This window comes from Nannobrachium achirus (genome assembly GCF_963921795.1).
Source record: "Nannobrachium achirus genome assembly, chromosome: 23".
Lineage (NCBI taxonomy): Eukaryota > Metazoa > Chordata > Actinopteri > Myctophiformes > Myctophidae > Nannobrachium > Nannobrachium achirus.
The window spans coordinates 10405491-10417938 of NC_137830.1; the positions used below are offsets into that span (position 1 = coordinate 10405491).

General features: G+C 43.7%; 1 protein-coding gene across 1 annotated transcript in view; it reads left to right on the forward strand.

Annotated features, from left to right (window-relative positions):
- LOC308308746 (uncharacterized protein) overlaps positions 1-12448 on the forward strand; it is a gene marked incomplete at its 3' end in the record, with an annotated part of 41399 nt that overhangs the window by 27612 nt on the left and 1339 nt on the right. The window contains exon 13 of the mRNA XM_080754199.1: positions 2372-2829. Within this exon, the coding sequence (XP_080610325.1) occupies positions 2372-2829 (458 nt within the window). The remainder of the gene's footprint in view (positions 1-2371; positions 2830-12448) is intronic.

A 12448-nucleotide genomic window follows, 5' to 3' on the forward strand; every position in this document is an offset into this window, starting at 1 on the left:
GAAGAACATTTCCCCAAAATAAATGCATTAAAACAGAACTGTCTAAATATTGTAGCGTTTGCGGTCCCTCACAGCTAACTCACCGACTAATAAATAAAAGGAGGAAACAATGATGACGTTTTAACCGGAGCACCAGGTTTTATTGCCCTTTCAATACGGGGTCCGCTCAGTGTCCCGACGGGCCGCTGTTCCGACTAGCGTCGGCAGGTTAGTTACTCGTCACGGTTACTGAGGTTAAGTTTAGGGTTGGGGTTAGAGTTAGGGTTAGTTTTAGTGTCGGAATACCGGCCCGTCGGCACACTGAGGCGGACCCTTAAATACAGGCTAGAACTGGGTTGGGAGGAGGCTGAAAAATAACAAAGAGGCTGCTCTGATCTGTCTAGGCTGTCTCTCCACTTCCTTTTTCCTCTTCACGCTCTTCTTCATCATCCAACCACCTTTCCCCATTGTTAACCCCTCCCAGCCTGACCTAAACTGCCAACCTGAACTAGGCACCTCTCCCCCCATCAAAACACCCCACCTCCCCATTGTCTCCGTCTTCACATGGGCAGGGTCGCCACAATGTAGTGAAAATAGCCAATCTACAACCTCACAACATAATGTCTGTCTGTCGTGTTTGTTGCATTGCAACATGTTGTGAGCTTGAAGATCTGCTGTTTTAGAATTATGAATACTGAATAGGTTCACTAGGGTTCAAGTGGTTAATTAGACCTGCAATCAGGAACTGATTTTAATGAATAAAACATTATTTTAATGATATTTATTTTATATGTTAAACACTTAAACCCACGTCACTGACTGGAGTTCCTCAGGGCTCTGAAAAATATCAGATCTACAAGCTCACAAGCACAAATGGTTCCTCAAAGAACCTTCTTTGAACCATTAACCATTTAAACCCTGCGTCCCAATGTTGGACATGTCTTAATACGTGAACATTCATCGTAAATAGCAGATCTACAAGCTTACAACACATCCTGCTATGACACGTTTTTAGCTTGTAGATCGGCTATTTTGTAGTGTGGAGGGAGAAACTGAGCAGACCAAGTATAGAGCCCTGGGAGACACCGGTCGATGAAGGGTTAAAGTGGTTGATGGTTCTTTATAGCATTGGTTCTCAAAGTGTGGTCCGGGGACCCCCAGGGGTCAAAATGTTTAATACAGCATTACACTCATTTGAACCACTTTATCCATGTTTTACACGTTGGCTATTTAACACATTTAGAGCTAGAAAACATCTGTGCTCCAAACGCGTCACTTCACGCCATGTTTGGAGCTTGTAGATCTGCTACTTTAGGTTCTTTTGTGTAATGCTGTAGTTGATCAAGTACAGTAGGGGGCGCTAGCTTAGGAAAAATCACCAAAAGTTAGAATATGGAGAATTCTTTTTTTTTCCTTATTGCTAAATATAGAGATCTAATCTAAAATGACACAGATGTTTTATAGCTCTAAATGTGTTAAATAGCCAACGTGTAAAATATGGATAAAGTGGTTCAAATGAGTGTGATGCTGTATTAACACATTAGGTCTGCAGATCTACAAGATCACAGCGCATCACTTGGTGCCGTGCTGCGAGCTTGTAGAACTGCTATTTTTGAAAAAAATATGAAAAAGTATGAACATGTTTGGAAAGTGTGTGTGTGTGTGTGTGTGTGTGTGTGTGTGTGTGTGTGTGTGTGCGTGTGCGCGTGTGCGTGTGTGTGTCACAGACTCTCATCTGAAAAGAGTTTGTGGCAGAGACTCTGCTTTTCCAAGATATTTTTTGAAAATAGATGATCTACAAGCTCACAACGCATCGCGATGCAACGCGTTGTGAGCTTGTTTATTTTCAAATATATGCAGTAAATGGTTAAAGTGGTTACACTGATTTTGGTGTTATATACATGAATGTTGCTGGGGACCCCCTGGAACCCCCTCAAGGACCCTAACCCTAACCCCAGACCCCACTCTGAGAACCACTGTATTCATGATCTATAAATCTGTACAACAATCAACTAAATGTGTAACAACCCCCCCCCCCTCCAAACCATATTGATTCTGTAAACACCCCCCCCCCCCCAAAAAAAAAACACACCTGTTCCTGATTATTACTCTGTGTGTGTGTGTGTGTGTGTGTGTGTGTGTGTGTGCGTGCGTGCGTGCGTGCGTGCGTGCGTGCGTGCGTGCGTGCGTGCGTGCGTGCGTGCGTGCGTGCGTGCGTGCGTGCGTGCGTGTGTGTGTGTGTGCGCGCGCGTGCGTGTATGTGTGTGTGTGTCACCCAGTGAGGGATGTTTTTAATGTTTACTGTGTTGTTTTCTCATCAGATTCACATCGTCTCACACTGGACACAAACACAGCAAGCAGATTCCTCTCTCTGTCTGAGAACAACCTGAAGGCGACTCGGGTGAAACAGCATCATTCATATCCTGATCATACAGACAGGTTTGATGGACGGGTCCAGGTTCTGTGTACAGAGGGTCTGACTGGACGCTGTTACTGGGAGGTAGAGAGGAGTGGAGATGTTCAGATAGGAGTGACCTACAGAGGAATCAGTAGGAAAGGAAAGGGTGAGGACTGTCTGCTTGGATTCAATAAAATGTCCTGGGGACTGGCCTGTAGTGATGGTAACCCTGGTAACAGATACACTGTCATACACAATAGTAAGACCACTTACCTTCCTGTTCGTCCCTCTGACTCCAACAGAGTAGCAGTGTATCTGGACTGTCCTGAAGGGATTCTGTCCTTCTATGAAGTGTCCTCAAACACACTGAGACACATTTACACCGTCCAGGCCACATTTACTGAACCTCTCTATGCTGCCTTTGGGTTTAACCTTGACTCCTCTGTGTCTCTGTGTGAGGACAGACAGACAGACAGACAGACAGACAGACAGGGGGTTGTATCATAATGTAATGATCAGGAACAGGTGTTGTGGTTTTGTGGGGGGAGGGGGTTACAGAATCAATATGGTTTGGTTTCCATAGTGATGGAGGGGGGGAGGGGGGGGGGGGGGGGGGGGCAAACACATTAAACATGAATCTATCGTACAGATGTATAGATCATGAATACAGTGGGTCTCAAAGTGTGGTCCGGGGACCCCCAGGGTTCCAGGGGGTCCCCAGCAACATTCATGGATATACCGTCAAAATCAGTGTAACCACTTTAACCATTTCTGTATAAATGGACTGTTTGAAAATAGCAGATCTACAAGCTCACAGCGTGCCGCATTACGGTACGTTGTGAGCTTGTAGATCTGCTATTTTCAAACAAGGAATCTTGTAAAAATGGAGTCTCATGCACAAACTTCTCAGATTGACATGAAAAGGTTTGTTCTCAACCTGTGGTTCTGGACCCCCAGAGGGACCCCCATCTGGGGACCACCAGAGGGACCCAGACGACAGTGAAGGGACAATGAAAGCACTTCTAAAAGTAATGAAACTATAAACTGGTCAAACATTGGACAAATTGTCAGATAACATAAAAAGGCAAATATTGTGAAAATAGCCGATCTACAAGCTCACAACGCCTCGCAACCTGGAACTGAGTCAAACCAAATGTAATGCCTCAACTCCTACAATTTACAGTTTGTCAGGGTGGGGGTCCCCAGTTCAAACCTGATTATATGGTTATTTTGGGGGGTCTCCAGTTCAAACCTGATTATATATGGTTATTTTGGGGGGTCTCCAGTTCAAACCTGATTATATATGGTTATTTTGGGGGGTCCCCAGTTCAAACCTGATTATATATGGTTATTTTGGGGGGTCCCCAGTTCAAACCTGATTATATATGGTTATTTTGGGGGGTCTCCAGTTCAAATATTATTTTGGGGGTCGTGACCAGCAAGTGTGAGAACATCTGGTCTAGAACATTTAAACATGAATATTGTAAAGTTTTGTTGATAATGGAAACTCCAATGAAGTGTTTTGAAAATCCTTGTTTTTTTTTTTACCTATAAAACGTAATTATAAAATGTAAAACATTTATTTCCAACCTTTCATGTATATTTACTAATATCTTCAAGAAAATGAAAACAATGCTATTGTGTTTAAATTGTGCCAAGGTTACATTAAACACTGATAGAATTGTGTTAATTAAAAAATCTTAATAATGTATTTTTTTGAAGTGAGGGTTATTTTGTGCGCTTGCACACACACACACACACGCGCGCGCGCACGCACGCACACACGCACACGTGCACACACACACACACACACACACACACACACACACACACACACACACACACACAGTAATCATTGCTATAGTGTTTGTTCAGTAACTGTTAAATAGCTCTATATTGTGATAGTAATCATTCATATTTAAACCAGTTGATATATATTTAAAGTGGCAGCAGGCCTACAACCTTAAAATGCACCTGCAAAAAATGATTACAGCTTCCAACTGTTGACTTGCCTTAAAATGACTTGATTTAATTTTGGGAGGGTTAAAGAAAGTTATATTTGAAACTTTAAAATATCTATAAAATGTAAAGATCACATCCCACCACTTTTTCACATCAACATTGGCAACACCTGTCCTGAAGTGACCACTAGGGGGCAGAAAAACCCCAATTAGAGAGGCACAAATGGAACCAAATGGACCCCTAGGTCTGTAACTCTGAGAGGGTGCAAATGGTCCCTACAGTCCATGTGGTTCCATTTGTACACTTTAAGAGTTACACAACAGACAAATAAAATCAATAATAAATAAATACAGTCATTCATAAAATGTTCTGTTTGTTTGAATAGTTTTGACATGATCAAAGGGGATGATGTGCAAAAATAATAAATAAAGGGTTGCCTAACAACCAACTAGCCAATCAGGGTGTGACCAAACCCTCCAGGCAATGGGATAGCATGTGGAGCTACTAGACTACAGTCATTTATAAATCAGTGGGAATGTGTGTGAATCTACAGATCTAAGTTGTGGAGTCCACTAATGATGCAGTGTGTGGACACACCTTGAAACAGGTATGTTACACACATGTTTCATTCATTACAATACCAACTGTTTGTTATTGTCAACAACAACACACATGTTTCATTCATTACAATACCAACTGTTTGTTGCGACCGTAGGTCGCATTTACTACCACCAGTAAGACTCCCTAATCGGGAGATAAGCGACCGTTGGTCGCTTATCTCCACAAATATCACAACCTCCACCTCTCACGTCATACGGGTAGCCATAGTTACACCTGGAATGTTGAATCTCCATATATGGAGATAACCTACGCATCACACAAAGTCTGACCTCACCAGCCCATACTTGGGCATGGACGACTTATATCTCCATATACGGAGATGGCCATATATGGAGATACGATGACATCACAGAGTCCACAGCTGATGATGTGGCGTGATGTCATACAATACACAAACAAGCCCTATATAAAGGGGCAATTCTCACCAGGGAAGAGAGCTGCCTGGAATGTTGAATCTCCATATATGGAGATAACCTACGCATCACACAAAGTCTGACCTCACCAGCCCATACTTGGGCATGGACGACTTATATCTCCATATACGGAGATGGCCATATATGGAGATACGATGACATCACAGAGTCCACAGCTGATGATGTGGCGTGATGTCATACAATAAACAAACAAGCCCTATATACTGATGCGATACGATGACATCACAGAGTCCACAGCTGATGATGTGGCGTGATGTCATACAATAAACAAACAAGCCCTATATACTGATGCGGAGATATGAGCAGGGCAAAGGTGTGACGTGTGACGTGTGACCGACCGACGGACGGCCGGTGGAGGTTTTCATAGTAAACTGCTCCCTGACGGTCGCAAAAACCTCCACCGGCTGTCTGTGAGTGAGTGAGTGAGTCAGTCAGTGAGTCAGTGAGTCTGTCACACTTTTGCCCTGCTCATATCTCCACAACCGTTGCCCCCATCCATGCCAAATTTTGCACACACACTCCTTGACTGGCAAACTACAACCTCCAAGGACCCCCGGAGCCCCAGGGACCCCCAGGTCCCTGGGGGACCCCCAGATGTAAAAAATGACCAAATGTGCTCACACGTCACACTTTTTCCCTGCTTATATCTCCGCACCCGTTGACCCGATCCATGCCAGATTTTACACACACACTCCTTGCCTGCCAAACTACAACCTCCAAGGACCCCCGGAGCCCCAGGGACCCCCAGGTCCGTGGGGGACCCCCAGATGTAAAAAATGACCAAATGTGCAAAAATGACCAAATGACCACCCCAACGGGGCTGCTCACGGGGAATTCCCGGGGACCACCGACTCCTGGTGCTCCAGAAGGGATGCAAAAGTGGTGGCGCCCCCAGTGGAGGACCCCCTGCCACTGCAGCGCACATAAAATGCCGTAACTCGGGCTAGGAGCGTCCGGGAGAGCCGGGGCCGGTACCTATTCGTCCGCCAAGGCAACGCGGAGACCCCACCCCTCATTTCTCACATGGCCCTATTCTAGCGCCACCTTCAGGCCGATTTTTAAAACACATTTTTGGACACTGCTCCTACAGTTTTTGCCCTAAAATCACGAATATCACTACACAGCATCTCTACACTCATGTCATCAACATGGATCAGGAAGATTTTGGAAAAACACATTTTTGCCCTATTTGTGGAGATAAGCCACCTACGGTCGCTTATCTCCCGATTAGGGAGTCTTACTGGTTATTGTCAACAACAACACAGGAAGAGCTTCATGAATGACTTTGTTTTATCTCAGGTAACCTCTGTAAAGAACTGTTTCATCCACCACAACCCCTGAGTTACATTGTTGCTTTATAGACAGTCAGGGAATATGATCAGAACATATACAAAGCTGTGAATAAATTCCTTACCAAACATATCTAACAACGTTTGAAATTCAACATCCGTAGGAGAATCTTTGACAGCTAGGGTAAATTAAATGCTGGGTCTCATTCACTATACTATAAGGGAAAAAAATTACTCCCAAAAAATATGCTTTAAGTGGGATGTGAGGGGTCTAACTAGGTGTTTTTAATTATTCTGAATCCATTGTAAGCATTTGTTTTGATGCTATTTTTGCTATGTTTGACTGTATATGCGTTGTGGCCCTCTGAAGTGAATGTGGAAATATAGTGGCCCTCTCCATTATCAAAGTTACCCACCCCTGCTCTACACTCTACACCACAATAGCATTGCACACAACATTCTTCTTAATATTACCTGCAGATGGCAGTATAGTGCTGTAACATGAACACACATTAACCCAGGCAGCAAAGCCTGACAAAGGCGAGGCTTAACTCAATTTGAAATCCTCCCTGTGATAAATCACTCCATCCCCCAAACAGAGCTATAATCAACTTAATAATACATTCATTAATCCGTTTTTTTCTACCCATTATGTTTTCTTACTCTTTTTTTTCCCTCTCTAAAAGGTTGGATCCGTAAATTAAGATTAAACTCCAAAGCTCCGTTCTATTTCTGAGTTACTGTAAGTAAACTTCTCTGCACTTTTGTTATTTTTCTTCCTGCTTCTTCCTGTAATCCTATTTAATTACCCTGCAGGACTCGATATGGTTTATTTAGGGAGCAAAGTCCACGATTTCTAACTAAAGCTCAAGTTGTTGTACCGGGAGGGAAAGTCTAAGTCTCTGATGAACCCCAAATCCATTCAACAATATTTGTCTAAACAGGGGCGTCACACCAAATTCTGGGCCCTGGGTACAAGGATTCAGAGCGGGCCCATCATGAATGTTCTTCAAGGGGGAGGGGGTTTGTTTAACCCATTTTGACTGATTATTTATTACACATTATTTTGTGCTTTATTGAAAAATCTTGAAAATGTGTGCAAGTCTTTGAATATTTCAAATCCTTCTAAGGTTTTTTTGAAAAACCTATGTTTCTATGTCAGTGGTGCTCAAACCTTTTCATGTGAAGGACCCCCAAAACTATATGTATTTGGCCATGGACCCCCATCTCAAAATATGTAATTCCAGGGACCCCCCAGAAGCAACATTTGAGTTACAAATATGTACATAAAAAACATAATTATATTGAAAGATTTGCACATAATTTTCACAACTTTTTCCACTGCTATTGAAAAATTGCAGATATACAAGCTCACAGCGTGGCACCGAGTGCCGCACTGTGAGCTTGTATATCTGCAATTTTTCATTAGCTAAAAATAATTAGGGCCCCTCCCTCCACATTGGGCCCTAGTAACTCAGTCCCACTCCCCCCCCCCCCCCACCCTTCCCCCCCTTCACTCCCCTGTGTCTAGCCAGGGCTTAGACTGCATTGTCAGATAGTCCTCTGTAGGATTCATTTTAAAAAGGGTTTCTCCTGAAAAAGACATTCTTTCAGTGATGCAATTAAGTATTCCAGATAGATTTCCTCCCACTATTTCTCATCTTCTGCTCCTTCTGTCTTGTAGAACGAGCATTCAAGGATTATTGTGTTGTCTTGTCCGGCTGCTGTAATTGTACCCCATGATCCCTAAACACAGTAAACCTCTCGGACAATGTTGGAGCAGCAGCCCTGACAAAAAGTGTTAAAAATGGGGAGTTAAATGCACTCTGAGGGGGTTTAGCTGTGTATGCTTGTGTGAGTTAAATCGGGTCTTTTTTCAGGCCAAGGACCCCCTAGAGAGAGAGAGAGAGAGATGAAGCAGGGACCCCCATAATATACTGTAGCTTCTCTTACAGTTCAAAGGGCCTAATTCCACGGCCACATTCAGAGCCGCAGACCCAGCCACCCACAGTCATAGGTAGTAGGCGGTCAACGATAGGCCTCACCGTTCGTAGGCTAGCAGCCGACGCGTGCGTGCATGTGGATCGAGCGTGCATGTGGATCTCTCGCTGTCTTCACAGTTCACACAGCTCCTTCAACATCAGTGGTTCAAACTATTGGTCGCGAGAGTCGCGACCCAAAGTGGGGTCGCGGGAAGGTGCCGTTGGGGTCCCGTATTGGAGCAGACAATAGCCACTTTAAGCAGATGACGGCTTACGGCAGATGGCAACGGTAACCAGAAATGATCAGCGCTCGATAGATCAACCTGCTGCCGCCACAGCCGTCTCTACTACGCCAAAAGCTCCCTTTCCACTTTGCGCCTAAAACGTCTGCTGTATAGACGCGTCGCCATGGGAACCAAAGCGTTCAGTAAAAGGGGGTGGGACCCTGTCGCCAACGGCAGTTTGCTTAATGATTTTGACTGCCGTACTCCGCCTGGCGCTGCCGTCCTGAAAATTGTCAAGCTTAAACTGTCTACTTTCACCTCAGTACTGTAGTACATCACCTCAACGTAAGATTGCACACGACATTCGGACACGTAATATGAAATAGATAAATATAAATAGTAGAAATGAGCTGGGGCACACAGTTGTATACCATTGTGTTGCATATTAAAAATGTTCATACAGCTTCACAGACTTGTTTGACAAGTAGGCCACTGTCAATGTGTAACGTTGTGTTGGATTCAGGTTAACTTAACCTCAACACTTGGAAATATATATATAATACTTGTACTTGGGCTGCTCTTTATTTCCCCCCTACATCAAATCTTTTTGCTGGAAATAGCCAATCTACAAGCTCACAATGCCTCATGCTTCACAGCTCAGTAGGGGTCCATAACTTTATCTGCTGTGGTAGAGCAGGTCAGGACTTGAGCTTGTAGATCTGCTATGTTCTGCTCGCGGTTCCCCTCAAAATAGGGATGCTATAGGGTTCAACTGGTTAATGTAAGAAGAAAGCCTCTCAGGTGCAATCAGTAGTGATTGGGCATGTTTTTAAATGTTGTATGGCTCCAAAAATTATGTTTTAGCAAATTCAACATAAACATGGCAGAACCAGGGTGGGACAAGGCAGAAAGAGCCTTCTGGTTGGTCAGTCTGGGCCCAATCAGAAGGCTGACAAAGGGTGAATTTCACCAGCCAAAAAGAAGAAGAAGAAAAAGAAAGTAGGTCATGATATACAGTATCCTCATAGGGTCACAGACTTAGAACACCCCAGTGCATGTGTGTGTGTGCTCAGTAGGGGTCCATAACTTTATCTGCTCTGGTAGAGCAGTAGGGGTCCATAACTTTATCTGCTCTGGTAGAGCAGGTCAGGACTTATAATGGAGAAGGTACAATTTCAGCTCCGAGCAAAGCCACTATTGCCCTAGATAAGGTATTCTCCTTCATTAACCCATACCCTGGGCCTACAGATATGTGCATGGAGGGAGATGTTGAGAGCCCCGGAAATGATATTTATAGACCAACCGAGAAATAATATATGCCTAAAATCCAAAAATAGCCAATGGTAACAGGTGGCAAGACACACGAGAGTGGTTTAGTTTACCATTAGACTGGCGGGGAAGGGTGGAGCGCCCATTCTTTATCGTGGTTGAAGTGTTCCGATCAGGGGTGTCACACCAAATTCTGAGTACAAGGATTCACTGCGGGCCCCCCATGAATGTTCTTCATAGGGGAGGGGGTTTAACCCATTTAGACTGGGAACGTATTATCTATTACGCATTATTTTGTGCTTTAACTATTGAAAAATAGCAGATATACAAGCTCACAGCACGGCACTCTGTGCTTGTAGATCTACTATTTTTTGAAATATGAGCATTTTTGCAAGTCTTTGAATATTTCAAATCCTTCTAAGGTTTTTTGAAAAACCTATGTTTCTATGTCAGGTGGTGCTCAAACCTTTTCATGTGAAAATGATATGTATTTGGCCACAGCCGCCACACAGACCCCCATCTCAAAATATTTAGTTCCAGGGCAAAATTTGAGTTACAAATGTTTGCTTAAAAAATACATACATTCAAAGATTTGCACACATTTTCATGACTTTTCAAAAATAGCAGATCTACAAGCTTGCAGTGCCACGCTGTGAGCTCTATCTTCGCCACCGTTGCCCCTATCCATGCCAAACTTTGCACACACACTCCTTGGCTACAAAACCACAACCCCACTCATTTCTCACGTGGCCCCCTTCTAGCGCCACCATGAGGCCAATTCTTGCAATACACATGTCATCAACATGGATCTGTCCCATTTTCCATATTCCCTCCTGATTGCCTATTGCCTTCTAAAGTTTGTGTATGCAACCTGACGGTCGCTTATTTCCCGATTAGGGAGTCTTACTTGTATATTGATGTATTACCTTGCTTATTGTATTGCTGTATGTATCACCTTGCTTATTGTAAATCGCTCTGGATTAAGAGCGTCTGCTAAATGCCTAAACTGATTGAATAGATGGCACATTTCATGTTGGCCATCCAGAATATTTCATTAAATGAACTGAGAGTCACTGAAGGATCTTTGAAACCAACAATTCAGCACTTTTGAGAAAGAAAAGAATGGAGTCTTTCAGAAGGCTATTAAAGACCCAATCATTTTTCTCCCCCCCTGCCTTCACATTGGGGCTCATTGTCAGTGGTATATCATTGGCTGCTATGGGGGAAATTACTATTCATTGAACTATTCACTGGAGAACATTTGCAATGTGTAATGAAAGCAGCAGACAGAAGGCCTGGTTGTACAATGCACTTTGGTTTGGATCTGCGTTTGAACATGAGGGGAATTTACTTTGCAGACATGGTTTATGATACATGCCTCTCCTCTCCTCTCCTCCTCTCCTCTCCTCTCCTCTCCTCTCCTCTCCTCTAAAAGTTTTACTGTCAAAATGTACTTAATGTACCAAAAGTACTCGTTATACAGGATGTCCCATTTCACAAAAATAGAACCTTTGAAAATAGCAGAACTACAAGCTCACAATGCGTCACATTGCGACACATTGTGAGCTTGTAGATCTTCTATTTTCAAATGGCCGAAAAAATGTTCATAGGGCCGAAGTGGTTAATGTATGTTTTGTAATAATAATCAAAACCTGCAAGTACAGTAACTATTAACTAAAGATTTCAAATAATTGAAGTGGAGTAAAAGTACAACATTTGGATCCGAGATGTAGTGGAGTAGAAGTAAAAGTATTGGGCAACTGGAAATACTCAAGTAAAGTACAAATACTTCAACATTGCACTCACAGTACTTACTTAAGTAAATGTACTTAGTTACACCACTGACTGTGCACAACATATGTTGAACACACATTCACTGCTGTGTCCTTGGTCGATCTCACCCTGGCACACGGCGGAGAGGTGTGTGTGTGTGTGTGTGTGCATGTGTGTGCGTGCATGTGTGTGCGTGCATGCGTGTGCGTGCGTGCATGCGTGCGTGCGTGAGTGTGTGCGCGTGTGTGTGTGTGTGTGTGTGTGTGTGTGTGCGTGCATGTGTGTGCGTGCGTGCGTGCGTGCGTGCGTGCGTGCGTGCGTGCGTGCGTGTGTGTGTGTGTGAGTATCCTCCCTGATCTCATGAGAATGTGTGGAATGTTGAACCACTACACAGTGTGACGTCACACAGTGGAGAAATGTTCTCTTGGAAGCGTGCTGCTGTTGAACTTATTTATCTTGGTATCCGATCGCTGTAGGCTCACAGTTTATACAGTGGAATATTCTAGAACCAGATATC